General features: G+C 40.1%; 2 protein-coding genes across 2 annotated transcripts in view; both read left to right on the plus strand.

Annotated features, from left to right (window-relative positions):
* LOC136263740 (epithelial splicing regulatory protein 1-like) overlaps positions 1-19334 on the plus strand; it is a 37302-nt gene that overhangs the window by 6509 nt on the left and 11459 nt on the right. The window contains exons 3-12 of the mRNA XM_066058373.1: positions 245-461; positions 511-600; positions 1512-1572; positions 1621-1725; positions 3214-3346; positions 3393-3435; positions 3486-3565; positions 3781-3987; positions 12805-13014; positions 14544-14694. Of these exons, the coding sequence (XP_065914445.1) occupies positions 245-461; positions 511-600; positions 1512-1572; positions 1621-1725; positions 3214-3346; positions 3393-3435; positions 3486-3565; positions 3781-3987; positions 12805-13014; positions 14544-14694 (1297 nt within the window). The remainder of the gene's footprint in view (positions 1-244; positions 462-510; positions 601-1511; positions 1573-1620; positions 1726-3213; positions 3347-3392; positions 3436-3485; positions 3566-3780; positions 3988-12804; positions 13015-14543; positions 14695-19334) is intronic.
* LOC136263744 (E3 SUMO-protein ligase ZBED1-like) lies at positions 9074-11291 on the plus strand. Its single transcript, XM_066058381.1, has 2 exons — positions 9074-10445; positions 10501-11291. The coding sequence occupies exons 1-2, from the start codon at positions 9161-9163 to the stop codon at positions 10518-10520; spliced, it is 1305 nt and encodes a 434-aa protein (XP_065914453.1). The 5' UTR covers positions 9074-9160; the 3' UTR covers positions 10521-11291.

The following is a 19334-nucleotide window of genomic DNA, read 5'->3' on the forward strand; positions in this document are numbered from 1 at the left end:
GGCTTGATTCTATCATATGGCACGTGTAATTTCCTCTATTTTTTTGTTTTATTGAAAAAGTGTACTAGCTATGTAGATTTTTGCTGAGAGGGTCACAATTGTTACTGGTGACAGATGTGATCATGGTGGCCAGTATAGGCTGAGATCCCCAGCTCCTTATTTATTTTAATTATTAGTTTAGTCATATCCACTATCTTCCATATTATCATGATGATTGTTGTCATGGTGATTGTTGTTATTTCAGTTTGATACTGCCATCAACACTACTGTACCGTCAGGGTCAAAGTGTTGCCTAGTAACAGATGGTATGTTGCCCCTGAGGCAGTGCTTGTTTCCCGAGGCAACCCAGAAGGAAATTACCCTAAAGGATTATTTTTATAATTATTTTGATTTTGGTAAAGAGTTCCATACTTCATTTCACCCAGATCAGGAATTGGAATCACTCAGCGATATTTTGGATTGTATCCTTTGTATTTGTAATAAGCTTGTATTTCACTTAACTCTTGGAAGATTTGAAAATTACTCTGGACAATGACCAACCTTATGGTGTCAACGTTGCCAAGGTGATGGCAGAAGTCATTGACCAGATACTCTACAATGGTGAGGATAATGTGTAGGAGTGTGAGGGGATGCAGTGAGTTGCTGTCAACTGCAATATCTTTTGTGATAATCACATTAAAATAGCTAATCAATATGAATTTGAAAAGTGTCTGCTCAAATATCACTGGTTGGTTTTCACATGAGTTTCATTCAGTTTTCTGAATACAACGCACAAAATCCACCAGGGATAGACATTCACACAATTTGGTCAGGTTTAAACTAGTAGGTGGACAATTTAATTTGAAACTTGTACAGCTGACAATGCTTTAATAATTAATACTCAAAGCTATCACTGGAGCTGTCATGACGATCACTTGGGCTTTCGTGATGTCATCTGGAATGTTCAATGGGATCTGTGTATGATTAGCACAGGCCCTTGTGAGCAAGAGGGACCGTCAAATTTTAATTCGTCAAATAGACAAGTTGTTAAATTCACCAAATATTGTTCCTGTCAAATTTTCTTCATTTACAGTAGTGGGGGGGGGGAGGGGCTCATCATGCATTTCATCTTAGAGACAACATAACGTGTTCCAATTAGAGGACTATGTCTCCTAATAAGCTCACTGTCTAGACCAACAGTGAATTTAGTAGCTCATGGCACCTCATTGATCTGAAATTGAAAATGACTGGTAAAGTGTTACCTTATGTTCTGTTAGAGTATTTGAACAGTGGACACTCAGTACCCCAGGTGGTCTCAGAAACCCAAACTACTCTAATAGAACATACACCTGTACTCAAATACTCTAATAGAACAGTCCATTTCAGATAAACAAGGGTCGAATAACTGATGGGTGGTCTACTGTATATATTCAACAATTCACTTATCTGAATACTTATCATTGTCTGAGACCAGAATGGTTCAGAAGGTCCATATATGGTAATCACAATATATCCTTCTCATGCTACTACAGGTCACACCTTCAGTGATCCTCAGGGTATACAGAAAGAAGTCAAACTGAACCAACCAGTCAAGTGAGTGTTGTTACCATAATAACCGTGACTGAAGATTACATGATCTAGTGTTGATGTGGTACAAGATGATTGTGTAGTGAGATTGAGGGGATTACCCTTCTCTGCTGGTGCTGATGAGGTGGCCACATTTCTTGCTGGACTAGACCTTGTTGAGTGAGTAACCCTCAACCCCTTCCCTGTGTGTAGGTAGACTAGTGTGTATGTATGTATGTGTGTGTGGTTTAGTAACCCTCAACCCCTTCCCTGTGTGTAGGTAGACTAGTGTGTGTGTGTGTGTGTGTGTGTGTGTGTGTGTGTGTGCGTGCGTGCGTGCGTGCGTGCGTGCGTGCGTGCGTGCGTGCGTGCGTGCGTGCGTGCGTGCGTGTGTGTGTGGTTTAGTAACCCTCAACTCCATCCCTACATTTGTACTAGGTTGTGTGGTTTAGTGAGTAACTTATATCAGTACAGTAGTTGTGCTATAACAGGAGCTGGTTATGACCTCCTTACTTTGTAGATCATTAGAGTATGATGATGTAGTGTTACCTGTTAGTGGCATCCCAAAATGAGAAATGTGTACATCTAAACTGTTTTAAAGATGATTAGCTTAAAGGTGACAAGCAAGATTCCAGCAATATATTATAGTATCCATTATAGTATCCATTATAGTATCCAGACTCCAGATGATGTGGTGGCTTTACTTACTAAGCTTCCGGTGATTTGCTACACTAGCTAAGTCACTATTTCTTCTGCATTGGGGGCTTCACGTCTTCACTGTTTATTTCCAGTACCATGACTAGCTATTTCTATGAGAGACACATGTTTCTACTTACACAGAATTGATCTCTATTCATCTCAGTATGAAACTGCGTGCACCCTGTCAAGAGCTAAATTCACTATCAACTTGTGATGTTTACACACACACACACACACACACACACACACACACACACACACACACACACACACACACACACACACACACACACACACACACACACACACACACACACACCTCACCGCACGCACACACACACACACACACACACACACACACACACACACACACACACACACACACACACACACACACACACACACACCTCACCGCACGCACACGCACACACACACACACACGCACACACACACACACACACACACACACACACACACACCGCACACACATGCACACACCGCACGCACATGCACACACACACACAAACACACATGCACACACCGCACGCACGCACATGCACACACACGCACCCACACACACATGCCCCCCCCCTCCCCCCCCCCCCCCCACACACACACACACATGCACACACACCGCACGCACGCACGCACATGCACACACACACACACCGCACGCACATGCACACACACGCAAATACACACGCACACCCACACGCACCCACACACACACGCACACACACACACACTCTGCTACATGCATAATAGTGCTAGTTTCAACTAAAGGTGACAGGATTTCACTAAAATTGAACATGACTGCTTAGCTAGAATTTTGTTGTCCAGTTATTAGGAATGCTGGAGTTAGGGGCTTTACTCCTGCTGGACACAACTGTTACTCTAATAGAACAGTCATTGTGGGGTAGTCCCTGATTATTGAGTTGTTACTCTAACTTCATCACTTCTTGTCCACAGTGGTGGTTTGGTTGTATGTCTCAGTCCTCAAGGACGCAGGAATGGTGAGGCCCTCGCTTGTCTGAAGAGCAAGGTGTTGACTGACCTGGCGATAGCTCGTCACAAGCATCACATGGGCAAAAGATACATTGAGGTACTGTTACCATGGTAACATGTAGTGTTGTATCCCATCCCACAAGGTGTATGCGGAACACTCGGACGAGTTCCTTGAGCAGACTGGAGGTGAGTTATTGATTGTTGTGTTACTATTGGTCAGTGACAGATCATTGCAGCTGCCACAAGTGTGTCTACTGTGTCTCAAGGGATTGTCCGTATGCAAGGACTGCCCTTCAGGGCCACTGAGGGTGATATAGTAAGTGTGTCTGTGTGAAGGCTGAAGAGTATATTGTAATGTGTGTTGTGTGTGAGAGATTTGTTGTGTTCCTGTTATTATTGTTACTGTCCCAGGAGGATTTGTCTGTGTGCTATAGTGCAGGGTGGTCTGGTGGTGGTTCACTGGGCACCAATAGCTGCTCTTTGTATAGTAATCAACGCTGTTGCTATATTATTGTGTTACCCGTTGTCTAGGTGGAGTGGTTTGAAGGCACGGCTAAAGTCAGTTCTGGTCGTAATGGGGTCCTGATCTCTCGTTATGTTGATGGACGAGCAACAGGGGATGCTTTTGTCCTGTTTGACACAGAGGAGGAAGCCACTAAAGCTCTTAAGATGGACCATGAGTCGATGGGGAGCAGATACATCGTCTTGTTCCCTTGTCCTTTTGTGGAGCTGAAAAAGGTGATCATGTGATCTAGTGTATGCGTTGTGTGATCTAGTGTGTGCCATCGTGATCTAGCTGTAATGTGGATCATGTGATGCTCTGATGGTATATATACATCTTATTGTATGATTAGGGCCTTGATTGTAGTATTGTGACTGTTCTATTAGAGTAGGTGTGTAAATTGTGTTAGAGGAATTGAACGGATTCCTATAGACGATTTCCACGTGATACAGAGACACCGGACCAGGTATTACGGAATTTGGATACGCTGGTAGGCAAGGAATCAATGCACTTAGGAATGGCGCTCAGTTGGTTATGTCAGCCTGAGGAAACTCAGGAAAGCAAAGCGAAAATGCTTCTTCTTAACAGCCACACGACAAGGTAGAAGAATTAACTGGTGTTTTATCAGGAATGATGCTTAAACAGTTAAAGCTATTGGTGAAGGACTGCAATATACGCCTCACTGGATCTTCGAAGAAAGGTGAAGTGAGGGACAGAGTACTGGCTATGGCAAGGATTGGCACGATTCGAGGAAAGCATGATGAGGACAATGATGAAGCAACAGGGATATTGTACATAACAGACGAGGTTAAAAGTGTGTTGAGGACCCTTCCGCTATTTTCCAGGGTGACAGAACGGAGCAAGGAACTTGGTGAAAAGTCACATTGGTGAATATTATAGTGTATCTAGTCTATGGATGGGACAAGACCTTTGATATGCATGCGTTACGAGCTCACAAGTCACTGAAGGCTTACAAGTTCTTCAATGATTTTTGAAAAACATATAGGTTCATGAATGCCAGACCACCAATGATTTGTCTCCTCGAGTGTTGTATTTCCGTGCCTTTGTTTACCATTCACTGACTTGTGATGCTCCCCTGGAAGTCTTTGTAGCTTTGAATGTGATACTGGAAATGTGTATGCTGGCCAGTGTTCCTGTGTGTCTGGGTAAGTACAGTACCTAGCAGTCCTAACTTGAAACATTGCTAAGAGTTATTAGAGTAGTAGAGGACAGTGTTAACAGGTTCAGCAAACACTGAGAGTGTTAAGGCCTAAGCAGCAGATAGAAACTCCATTAGCTATCACCACTAATGCAGTAAACCCACTAGCTGTATTGCGTTTAGTACTGACTGTTGCAGTTAGACACTGTTACTAATATTATTAAATTATATTGATTAATGTTAGCTCAATATTCTGATTTGCCATATGGTCAAGCTTGGGTTAGGGTTAGTTAGGTCAAGCTTGTAACCACATTTCTGCTCTGCTTTGTTATAATGATTACCATCCAAATGATGCTGATTTGCCTACAGATAAGTCCAAAACTTCCATAGCTATGACATAGAACCAGCCACTTAAGAAGGTTGTCACTCCGGCCTGTGCCACTTCCATGACATTTGTCAAGCCTACTCATGGGGATGATCCTGAACTAGATCATAACAAATCAAACGGAGTACATTTGATCCTCGCCAGCACCAACACAGGATTTTAGATACAGATGCAGTGAATAAACTTTTATACTCTGTTCCATCTACAGGGCTACAGCAGCTCTGGAGAAGGTGCGATACCTCAGAAGTTCAATTGCTACGTTCACCGAGTCATTGTGGAGCCATTTCATTTATAGTCAGATTCATCCCATGACATCACACCCTTTCTCCCCATCTACTGATGATTGCCACAGATATTTAGATAGCATGAGACTGCCCATGACAACAGTGGAAGACATACAAATTGCAACACATGACCAGTCAGACTGTGAGCTTTGGTATGCCTTACGGAATGGTAGACTGACCAGTTCAAGGTTTGGTGAAATCTTGCACCGACGACCAACAACTAATTCAAGATGACTTGTCAAGGGTGTGGTGGGCCTATCAAATGTTCAACTCCTGCAATGAGGTGGGGAAAGGATATTGGGGAAACTGTCTACAAAATTTATGTCGACAATAGAGCAGCTGAAGGTGAAAATATGATCGTTACATTCAGAGGATTACATTTATTGGTGGAAAAGAGTTATTTGGGTGCTTCCCCTGATGGACTGGTACTATGTTCTAGTGTTGACACTTTGTGTAATGGCTGCTTGGAAATTAAATGCCCATACAGCACAGAAGGGTGTGTAGCAGTTGACTAAGACCATTGCAGAGAAGTTTGGCAACAAGTTTTTCATGAGAAGTAGAGTAGATGGTAGTTACCATGTGATCATGTGTACTATGCTCAAGTACAAGGGCAAATGGCTATTTTAGAAGTGGAGTGGTGTGATTTAGTGGAGGTGAAATTGTTGTTGATCGTATCCTAGCTGAAATAGTATACTGGAACAATCTGTGTGAGAAGCTTGATGGATTTTATGTTCAGCACATAATTCCTGTCTACAAAGATACTTTTAAGAAGAAAATGGGATGGAGTTGTAATCACTATAATTAATCCCTGTTGTGAGGTTGTAAGGTCAAGTATTTGTTACTTGCCATGTTATACTATAAAGAGTACACATCATGAATAACTAACTACATACAGGGAACATGACTACAAGTTTTACACACACAGCCAATCCTACTGAATCAATGGTACATCAAAATTAGTCAAGTACACACTTACACCACTGACTAGATCAAACATTGTATTAGCAAAGGTTTTATTTAAAATGTCTTCCACAGCCAATAGCTGCTCAACATGGATACGCAATTCGGCTATTTTCCTTGTTCGTTCTACATCTAATGCTGGCATCTGCTTTCTCTTTGATTCCAGCTTTGGTGGAACATTTACAAGTATTCATCTTTTGGTGACCAACTACTGAAACCCTTTGTCTGCCATGATCATATCTCCAGGTTCTAGTAAGTCAACCAGATCACCTGATCTGACACATGGCCACCCCACTCCTCTGAAACAAAGCTGATTAATCCAGAGGGAGTCATCCAACCAATTTGCTTCAATATCAACCTCTACATTTCATTCTCCCATAGTACTACAAGATCCAATTCAGTCAAGCTACACCACAACGTATCCTTTACTAATAAAGAGCGTCATTTTTATTTCAACCGAATCTGTCGCCTTTGGAATTCCCTACCAATCATTGATATAAGTTTGCCTATAGAAACCATCAAAAGACGCATCAAATCTTTTCTCTGGAATCATTTTATCACAAACTTCAATTCTACTGACCCACACAAATATCACTATCTCTGTCCATGTGGTAACTGTGTCAGCAATCATCTTGTCATGAACTTTGACCTCTTGTAGTTACATACTAATTGATTTATAATTAAATAAATAAGTAACTTACTGTAGTTAAGTAATTAATTTTTGTAACATACTCAGGCCACTAGCACAGGTTGCTAGTGGGCCCTCAGCATGGACTAATATTGTTTTCATGAATGTGTAATCACTGTATCTGTATGTAGTTGTACCCATGCTGAAAAGCCTTATAAATAAATAAATTAAAATATATCCTCTCCAGGTGATGTGTATGTTTACCAAATTTCACACACACATTTGGTTAAATTGCCATTTTAAACTTTATTGTTGTCTTGCTAATAAGCTCAGATTATTTACTCATTTGTTGGGAAAATGACATTTAAATGATGCAGGCATCCACTGCAATACTTGGTCTCTGGTAGGAAGAGTGAACAACAGATGTTCTTTGACAGAAACAAAATCTATGTGGCAAACAGCCTACTGTAAGTGGCTTTACTGATCTGTAATCTGATTGAAACATCAAAGTAGGGGTGTGCGATAATGACATTTTTATTATTGCGATAATATACCTCATTATCACGATAATTGACTACACATGTACCAATTAGATACTGTAAATGTCTCTAATAATTATCACTGTGTCACTCGTTTTTCAGCTGTGCTTGTTTTATAGCTATCTTTGCAAACCAGTATCATGACAAACCAGTATCATGGCAAACCAGTATCATGACAAACCAGTATCATGACAAACCAGTATCATGACAAACCAGTATCATGACAAACCAGTATCATGACAAACCAGTATCATGACAAACCAGTATCATGACAAACCAGTATCATGACAAACCAGTATCATGACAAAAAATTAAAAGTATTCATTAGAATTTTACCTGGAATTGTAACAATTTTCTTATTTCAGGTTGGCCACATGTAGTTTACAGAAGTATCCTATTATCATGATAATGTGATAATAAAAATTTTCACGGTAACGATAAGGACTTTTCATGATAATTGATTAATCACGATTATCGCACAGCACCAATCAAAAGTTTCTAGTCCACGCCTAATCTACTGGTCTGTTAGGTCAGCAAGTGGTTGAGTAATGGGCATACCAGACTGTGGTACATCATCTCTCGTGTTACTACCATTCCAAGGAGTTAATGCTACTGCTTTTGGTGTTAAATACTCTACAAATGTAACAAGACTATTGTAGGTAGGCAAGCCAGTGTAGTAGTGTGTCATCATAGCCTTCCAACATCATTCTGACACTAAATTCTGGTCTAAACCATAGCTATGTACATAAACACTCACACTGTATGGGGTGGGTTATAGTGTCTTCTGTTTGGCATTCTGTTATTGGGGCGAGTCCCAGTATAGTCAAGAAATGGTACATACGTCACGTTCACTAAAATTTACTGGAGGAAAACAGATTGCCCTACACTGTTGGTGAATAGTACGTACGTTGTGTTCATGAAAATTAATGAAGTGGTGTACTGTTACTGCACCTGACTCAGCACGTGATTCAGCACATGGTTTAATATGACTGAACAACAATGAGAGGAAACATTGGCTAGAAGGAGAGAGTGTGACAGACTATGAAGATCACAAGAAACACCTGAAGAAAGAGAGACCAGGTAGCTAACTATCTATACTTGTAATGATAACATACTAAACTGACCTTATCACTCACAAGTGGGCTACATGGAGGGAATATGACGTGCTCGATTAACTACTGAACACAGATCTTGTGAATATATGTCGCAGAGAAAGACCACTATAAAAGCTGCTAGCTATACAGCAGCTGGTGTCATTTCAATAGCTTACATGGTCACATTTATCAGCTGTTGCCATCAACACCCGCTGCATACACAATGACAATCCTATCCTGTACAATAGGTCACTAGAGCTGCACGATATGGCGATACTTATCGGTAGAGGCGATATCACCCTTGTACGATGTCAAGTTGTAAGCATGGCGATAATTATCGTACGTAATTAAAAACTGATCATGATCACGTGTTCTGAAAACAAAGGAAACATGGCGGATGAATCTTCGCCCCTGCAGTCCGAGCTTGAGTCCGAGTCGTCTTCTACTAACCCTTCTACTGACCCACCCGGAACTATAGAAGGGTTAGTCAGTAAGCGAAATACAAAGGCGTTCATATGGAAATACTTTGGTTTCTTACCTGATGAAAACGGAAGACCTCGTGGCAATCCGAAGTGCCGCCTTTGTGGAGCAGAAGTATTAGCAAAGGATAGTAACACAAGTAATTTGTACAGCCACTTACGCTATAAGCATCCAGACGAGCACAGTATCGTGCAAGCTGCTACTGGCACTAAGGGGAAGAAGACAGACGACGACAGTGGTAGGCAGCCATCGCTTGAAACAACATGGGATAAGACGAAGATGTTATCAGCGAAGTCACAAGAATACAGAAGACTCACGAAGTCTGTGACATTTTGTTTGGCTCGAGATATGCTACCTATTTCTACTGTGGATAAGGTGGGATTTCGTGAAATGCTCCGTACTTTCAATCCCAGGTACAAACTTCCATGCCGAAACCATTTCACAAATATTGCCATTCCTGAATTAGTAGCAGAGACTCGAAGCAGTATTGAGAGCCAAATTACTGATGGTAACATTTATCATTTTGCTGCCACCACTGACATGTGGACATCAGCAGCTGGAGATCCTTACATCACCTTAACATGTCATGCCATCAGCCAACAATGGGAACTCAAGTCCTACTGCTTACAGACCCACTATCTACCCCAAGACCATACGGCAGTTAACATTAAGGATGTTCTGTTGGAAACTCTGCACGAATGGAATCTGGAGCCAGATAAATTAGTTGGGATTACCACTGACAGTGGATCTAATGTAAAACTAGCTTGTGAGCTTTTAGGATGGGTAAGGCTTAGCTGTTTTGGACATAATTTGAATTTAGCAGTGGGCAAGGGACTAAATGATACCAGGATACAGCGTGCTTTAAGGGTTTGTCGAGCATTAGTGGCCAGCTTCTCAAGGAGCTGGAAGAAACAAAGGGATTTGGTTGAAGCTCAAGAGCAGAAGAATTTGCCCATTCATAAGCTAAAAGTTGATGTTGTGACACGCTGGGGATCTTGTTATGACATGGTAGAGCGTGTGTTGGAGCAATTAGAAGCCATCAGGATGGTGCTGTGTGATGACCGCAACTCATCCCATCTAATACCATCATGGCAAGATAGTGACATGTTGGAATCAATTGCTGCTGCGTTAAAACCATTGAAAGCGATGACAGATGCTTTGTCTGGTGAGCAATGTGTCACTATTTCTGTGGTAATACCATTGTTGAGCCACATCTATAGTACAATGGAACATGAAGTAGATGATACAGAAATAACTGATGAAATCAAAGAACGTATTATGGAGGATTTGAAGACAAGGTACATGGATCCAGATATGAGACAACTGCTTGAACTTGCGTCATTTTTGGACCCTCGTTTCAAACTTGCACACGTCACTGACAAGGATGGTATACTAAAGGAGATAGAGAAACAGATGATGACGGAGATTAACACTGAAACACTCACCTCTGCTCAAGCTAGTGTCTCACCCCAGTCAACTGCAAGTAGATCATGTGATACTGGCCCTAGCTCATCTCTCAGTTCTGCCAATGCACTAGCACCTCCTCCTAGTAAGAAAGTGAAAGGATTAAGTAAAATACTAAGTAACTGTTTTGGCAATGCTGAGGTACAGGTAACCCCTCAACAAAGAGTTAAACAGGAAATTGCTCAGTATCTTACCCATCCCCAGCTCAGCATGGAAGATGAGCCTCTTCCATGGTGGAAGTCTGAGTGTGTTCGGTATCCAGTGCTTGCTAAGGTAGCAAAAAAGTTTTTGTGTCTGTGTGCTACCAGCGTGCCCTCAGAACGTGTCTTTAGTTGTGGAGGAAATATTGTCTGTGACAGTAGAACCTGTCTTAAACCTCAGAGAGTAGATAGTTTGGTGTTTTTGGCACAAAACCTAAAGTGAACCACATTGTAACTGAACTCGTTAGTTGTTATTTACTGGTCATGTCTTGTTATACCTTATACTGCTTTTACTTTGTACCCTAGTATTGTTGCTGTTTTTATCATGTCATATCACAGGTACATAACTCATTGTTGGTTCAAATTAGACACTAATATTTTTTCATATAATATCGTGATATTTAGTAATATCGTGATATATGGTTGATGATATATCGTCCATGAAAAATTTCAATATCGTGCAGCTCTATAGGTCACCACATTAAAGCTAACTATATTATATAGTCTACAACCACCCGGCTTAGGCAATAATACTAATGTTGTAATGCCAATACAATTAGTTGTCACAATTACAGTCCTAATATATAACAACATAACAATTACAGCTTCATTGCATAACTAACTTTCGTTCCGTTATTTTCTGTAGGTAACAGCGGAACTCATACAGGTAGTTATTTGCAGAAATTGTTTCATCAGATTGTATAATCTTTTCTGCCAATGCCTGCAGTTCGTTCTTCTGCAATAACACCATCATACAACCATGTCCTCCCACAAATGAACTACCTTAACATTATCACAGGTAGGGGACTCTAAACTTCTCTTCTCACTACTGGGTGTGTCTGTTGTTGGTGATAGGGGCGTGGGCACTAGTAGTTCCACTCTGCAATAAACTGCTAAATCACCAGTGTTCTGCCTGACAACTTCTAATAAATAAATAAAATTAATGGTATAGCTAATTAACATTCATAAAACATTAACTTAATATTCTGGCTCACCTCAACATGCATTAGCATATGTCTAGCATGCGTTACCATAAAATGTGACACATGACACAACTACCTTACTTTCGTCACCTGGGATTTCATCTTCACCTTCACCGACACTGGCTGCTGTGGTACACAATAATCTTGGCTGCTCTACTTTTACCAATTCTTCTCTTCTCATACTGTAGTTGTGGTCGTGTAGTATCACACGCAGGTTATGCTGCTGTTCTCGTACACGTTCTTTTGCTTCCCTTTCTTGCTTTCTCTTCTTCTTGGCTCTATTCTTAGTGCATTCAAACCTCTCACAAGCTGGGCTTGGCCCTTGCCTACGTTGTGTTGTCTTTTCCGGACTGACATTGATGGAACAAAGTCTGAATGAGTAAGACACACTTGATTTCTTCCCCGGAATAAAATGATCTACAGTCTCCTGTGCCAGGGTGCCATAGTGTTCCATCTTTGTTCTTCCTGTCAATAAACGCTAACCAACGGCAGCGACATTCAAGCTCAGGAGGAATCTGATAAAACTATGGGGAATTCCCTTTGTCTGGTTTTGCACCAAACAACTGCACAAGTTGCCTACCAGCATTACAATTTCCGTAATATCCTAGTTTATTGTAATATCCTAGTTTATTCCGTGTCATGTGGAAATTGTGTATACCCAGCCCTACCCATAGGTTGATAAGGTGTAACATAAAATGTGGATATCACCCTACCTCATGTTACCTACCTCACATTACCTCACACCCTACCTCATGTTACCTACCTCACATTACCTCACATTACCTCACACCCTACCTCATGTTACCTACCTCACATTACCTCACAGGCTCACATTACCTCACACTCTACCTCATGTTACCTCACATTATCCCTTCAGGTGTTGGATAGTGCTAATTCTCGTATGGAGACTGAATCCTTCATGGAGACACTTTATGGAGAGAAGCAAGTCTCCTTCACCAGCTCACTGGACTGTGTCAAGTTGACTGGCCTCCCCTACTCTGCTACAGCTGATGATGTAGTCAACTTCTTCAGTGAACTAGCTGATGACATCAAGACCAGTGGTATTCACATGGTACTCAACACCCAGGTTAGTACGGTACAAACCTCATATAATAACTATGTCACACATGTAATGGTTAGTGTAATAAAATGATGTATTGCTAGGGAACTGTAGTATTTAGACCACAGTAACACGAAATGCTCTAATTTGATTGGCTGCTTACCAAGATCTAAATCTTGTAGATCATTCATTGTCAAAAATACTAGTGACATGTGAGAAGGGGAAAGCTGATCTGAAGCCTATGACACGCCTCTTTTGAATTCTTTGTGTTCATATCAATGAATACCTCTGGCTATGAGATGTTGTATTCATGTAACACTGTACATGAGTGTTGTAGCAACACTTATTAGGTGTACAGTGGAACCTCTCTTAACAAACTCCCCGAATTAAAGAACAATAGAAAAAACCTCCATAATAAGGACAACAATTTTGGTCCCAACAGGTCTGGGTAATACATTTGCACCTCTGACCTCTATATTACAGCAAAAAGTGGCCAAAAATTCTGGTTCCCAAAATGTCCATAATAGAGAGGTTCCACTATAATAGGCTTGTTGGTTATCTCTGTATTTCAAATATCTATCAACACAAAAGTTGTAGGGCTTCTACAGAGTTCAGTACTTGTGTTTCTAAATTCTCTACAACTATTTGTGGTCCGCTGAGCAAAAACTGGCTGTTTTTGCAAGTTCCTCAAATTCCATTTTATTGCATTCCTGTAATCTATAGTGACAAAGGAGTGGACAGCCAAAGTTTCAGCATTTTGTGATGAATAGTCTTGGAGTTATAACAATAGACGTTGGAACAGTAATAAACTCGATTTGTACAGCAACAATACGACAAATAATTACAAGTGCTTACTTAATCGATTATAAATCACGGCTGAAACAAGCTACGAAGATGGGGTTTGGCTCAGTCTGTTCACCATGAACTGGCACATCGACCAAGGTATAGTGTTTTCCCTGTGTGTCTCCGTGTGGTCAAAGAAGAGGGCCATTTCAACAATTAAATTATGACGGTAACTTTATTTCTACCGCATTGTATATAAGCACTCATAACTCACGAACCGTTTGCTGTACAAACATGAACAAAGATTTTCTTACTCCCAATTAATAGGAGCATCTGTTGGTGTATAGGTTTTATCGATTTGAATTTTGTTTCAGTACATAACCAAGCAATTACTGTGAGTAAATTTTTTATGTAACACGTGTATTTTTACCCAGTTTATTTCAATATGTTTTAATAGCGAAATAGAATTTTGCAAAAGCGACCAGTTTTTGTTCAGCGGGTCACGTTTGTTTTTATCTTTGTATTTTTAACAAGTGTGTGTGTTGTGTGGTATATGTAGTGACAGGTGTTGTCACTGTTCTATTTGTAGCACACCACAAGATTGCCATGGTTATTAAGTTGCATGAAAGTATTGGAGACTTGGTGGTGGGGGTTAATTGGGGTTGTTTGTGGTTGGGGGAATTGTGAGAGAAACATGACCATTTATGGCAGTGGTGGGGTGGTTGGGGGAACCCCCAAGGGGGATAAACAGCTGCTGGTACTACCATTGGCAGGCTAAACCCACTGGTGATTGCTATGTGGAGATGAACAGTGTTGAGGCTGCTGAGAGAGCTTGTCATCAACTTCATCGAGAATACATGGGCAAACGATACATTGAAGTGTTCCAGTGTTCAGCCAGTGAAGTAAAGACTGCTCTAACCACGGGTGAGTGGGCGGTGTGTGTTGTGTTTTTTATAGTGAGGTGGCTTAGCGGAAGTATTGTTATGGTATGTGTTACTAGTGTGTTAATGTTAGTGTTACTAGTGTGTTAATGTTAGTGTTACTAGTGTGTTAATGTTAGTGTTACTAGTGTGTTAATGTTAGTGTTACTAGTGTGTTAGTGTTACTAGTGTGTTAGTGTTAGTGTTACTAGTGTGTTAGTGTTAGTGTTACTAGTGTGTTAGTGTTAGTGTTACTAGTGTGTTAATGTTAGTGTTACTAGTGTGTTAATGTTAGTGTTACTAGTGTGTTAATGTTAGTGTTACTAGTGTGTTAATGTTAGTGTTACTAGTGTGTTAATGTTAGTGTTACTAGTGTGTTAATGTTAGTGTTACTAGTGTGTTAATGTTAGTGTTACTAGTGTGTTAATGTTAGTGTTACTAGTGTGTTAGTGTTAGTGTTACTAGTGTGTTAATGTTAGTGTTACTAGTGTGTTAGTGTTAGTGTTACTAGTGTGTTAATGTTAGTGTTACTAGTGTGTTAGTGTGTTAATGTTTGTGTTACTTTGTTGTGAGGAGGTAGTGTCAGTGACTACACTGTGTACATTACATGTGTTAATATTGTTTGATTGTATGTTGCAGTTTCCAACATTGTACACATGTTATTGTGTTGATAAGTTAAGAGTGTTGTGTTGTTAGAATTGTAGAACATGTTGTGTGTGGTGTGTTGGTCATGTAGTGTAGTACTGACCTGCAGCTGACAATATGTGACCAGATCTGTGATGACCTGACACAATCGCATAAGCCTAAATTTATAATATAAAGCATTGAATATAATGGGTGAAATATTTGAGTATTATTGTAAAAAGATCTGAACATGTGAAGGAAGGGACTAGCAATATAGAGGATGTCATATTATTTGCCTACTCTGTTAAGAGGAATTGGAAAATCTTTGTTTCATTGCAGTAGACCCTAGAGTGTGCAAGTTATGGGCGTTCACATCGAAACGATTGCTTTCTTCACAAATTTCACCTTTGTATGCAGTGAAGAAAGGTGATGAAAGGAAGAATTTATCCAGTAATCGATTTCCCTACTCATGGTGAACATGATGGTATAAGTTTCAACTACGTATGGAATTCCGTTCGTAAGTTACAACCGTTTTAGTAAGCCCCTGTAATTTATTTTCCCTATACTGGCTGTACAAATTGATATTTCTGTTGCTACTTTGTAGGGCTGTACCTCCCAAAGTTATTGGCATATGAAGCTGGCTTTGCCAGAGGATACACTTGGCTAAGTTAGATTATAAATAAAACAGGAATTTGAAAAATGCACGATTGTGTCGTGGGCTTTCACAAATCCGGTCACATATTACAATCACCTAAAACACAAGAGTATCCAATGAAATCTTGTGGTGGGAAGGTTACAGTCTTGTGGTGGGAAGATTACAATCTTGTGGTGGGAAGGTTACAAAGTAGTTGCTAACCTCCAGACAACATAGAGAATTGATAGAAATAAGCCTTCGTCACATCGGTTTTGGATTTGGGGGTACTCTTATATTTTCGAGTATTGCATCCTATGACGACAAGTTTTTCATGAACCATTTAGTTGTTAATATTGAAGCCAAGTTACCAGGTATGGTGACAACGTGTATAAAGGAATGTTATTTCTACCTCAACCTTCAGAACCAGCCGAACATTTAAAACCCACGTAAACTATTTAATTCCACTGTGTTATACCCATAGCTGTTAGTTTTAGCTTGATGTCTTCTTCCTGAATCACACAAACGACCGATCTTCATTTGTCACCCAATATCACCTGTACTTGAAAACATTAGAATCCCCCAAATAGAGGTCACCATTTTTTGCTCTGACATCATGGAAAAGGGCCAAGTGACACATCCCTAACTCTGACGTCTTTATGGTTATAATTAAATGTCCCGTCATTACGGAAAAGGGCCAAGTGACACATTCCTAGCTCTGATGTCTTATTGATAACAATTAAATAAATGAGGTCATCTACACAGCTACACCTGATACAGTGTACTATGCTAGTAGCTATAAATATTAACCTCTTGAGTAAACAGTTGTTAACACATCATTGGGGGTGGGAGGTTGATAGCTTTGTGTGTAAGAAACGTGTAGTTTTGCATACATCTGATTGGCTTGAAATTTTCACTCTCTACATATTTTCTAATAGTATTAACAAGTTTTGTACTGACGTGATGATGTAATCAGTTGTCTACTACCAACAAATCTATGACACTTACCTACTGATAACTTGTATGTGTCCACTCTGTGTTGACTGGTACACACACAAACAGATGGTGTTGTACATTAGCTTAATGGACTATTCAACAAGTCCTTCACAATATTAAGAAGTGAGTAGGGCTCGGTATTTACTGGTGAAACTATATGAATTTTGGCAAAGCAATATTATCATGATATTGATATTCAGAATGCTTACTTTTGTTGTCACAGAATACTTAGTGATATTATTTGAATCACATGATGTCATCAAGCAATGACATAGTGGCCATCATCTGTAGTCAAATACTCTAATATAACAGTCACTAAGTGTTTATACACTTTCCAGTTTACATAATTTATTAACTATCAACTCTAAATATACCAGTATTACATGTTTACCCAGTCTTACACATTCACCCAGTCTGACATGTTCACCCAGTCTGACATGTTCACCCAGTCTTACACATTCACCCAGTCTGACATGTTCACCCAGTCTTACACATTCACCCAGTCTGACATGTTCACCCAGTCTTTCACATTCACCCAGTTTGACGTGTTTACCCAGTCTTAGAAGTGAGGTGCTGCCATACAAGTGTTGTGACGTTTTGTTAGTATATATGTAGTATGAGGAATTGTTTATTTTGAAGCAAGTATATTTTATTGTGAATATGATTTTTGAATGAAATTTGGCTGCAATGTTGTTGACTAAATACTCTAATAGAACAGTCACCATTAAGTATTACTCTACATGAGTTACACTGCACTGTGATACTTCTTGTGTGCAAGTGTGTTACATGTGGTGTTTATCATTCATTACAAGCTTACTACTGTAAGGTGGTTAGTACTGATATATGCTAGGATGATTTGAGGTGTGTGTGTGTGTGTGCATTGTGTTGCGTTGCGTGTGCATTGCGTTGAGTATGTGCACGCACGTGTGCGTGTAAAGCACAAGCTAGAAAATAACATGCATAAAATCCTTTGATCTTTGGGAGCTAATGAGTTCTTTGAACCAATAGGGGTTCTCTAAAATGATTAGAGACCTCCTGTATAACAGGTAGTTATCTGTATCTTCAGTTGAGGGAGTTACCACCGAGCACACCTCACTAATGGTCACTGACGTGTTGAGTAGCATTGTAGATATCAATGGTGATAACTGTTGTGTTGAGTGACATTGTAGATCTCAATAGTTAGCGATGTGTTGAGTGACATTGTAAATATCAATAGTGATCAGTCAACGTCGTGTGTTACTGACAAGCAATATCAGATAAGCATTGTAATAGTTGGTAACTTAATGTAATGGTTGGTAACTTAGTGTAATGGTTGGTAACTTAGTGTAATTGTTGGTAACTTAGTGTAATTGTTGGTAACTTAGTGTAATGGTTGGTAACTTAGTGTAATGGTTGGTAACTTAGTGTAATGGTTGGTAACTTAGTGTAATGGTTGGTAACTTAGTGTAATGGTTGGTAACTTAGTGTAATTGTTGGTAACTTAGTGTAATGGTTTAACTTGGTATATGTTTGTACATTTATTATGTCTGTGCTGGAGAGTTTGACCAACTACAGGAGTTAAAGCGTTGCCAGTAGTTTAGACAGTTAGAACATAATTTGCAGCAGAAATGTCATCAACCCTCTTGGCAGCAGTTGTTCTATCTCAAACAATGTTGCATCATCTTATGAGCTAGTTGTTTTGATTGGTTGTATCAGTGCTAAGTTAACAAAACAATATGGAATAGGTTGCCAGACAACATATTTCCATGCCTATGGAAGACCAACGTTTCAGACTTCTTGGAAGTTTTGTGCAGCATTTGTAGCATGACATCATGCACGTGAGTGTATTTGAATTTGTGTGCTTGTCTTATGTGGCTATCTTTGAGATATTGGAGAATGCTGTTTTGTAAGTGATCCAGTGCTTATCATAAGGACTTGCAATGGAGAATGGCCTGGCTGAGAAACAAAACATGGGTATATTGCTGAAAGCGTTTGTGCTGATCCTGCTACTGTGAAGAGACCTGTAGACCTGTATTGAACTCACTGTAGGTAAGAGGCCTTGTTATTCTGACTGTCTACAAATAGTCAACTTCAACTTATTTTGTTAACAAGTCACCTGGGGTGAAGCTTAGGAAGTTGTTGAGTATGGAGTGGAACCATATATGATTAGAATAGTGGGTTTAGTTAGTGGATGGTGATGATAGGTAGACAAGAGATGTGTTTAAAGATGTTGTTTGTAGTTAATGTTGTCACTGGATGACCCACAGGTGTTGATGAAGTAGGTGGAAATGTTTTACGAAGATGTGGCTATGGGATCAGAGGGTGTGGCTGTGGGATCAGAGGGTGCCTAGCTAGAAGTTGAGCTGAGGCCAGCATATATCACAAATTGCTTCAATGTCAACAAAAAAGGTGCT

The sequence above is a fragment of the Dysidea avara genome, chromosome 8 (assembly GCF_963678975.1).
Source record: "Dysidea avara chromosome 8, odDysAvar1.4, whole genome shotgun sequence".
Lineage (NCBI taxonomy): Eukaryota > Metazoa > Porifera > Demospongiae > Dictyoceratida > Dysideidae > Dysidea > Dysidea avara.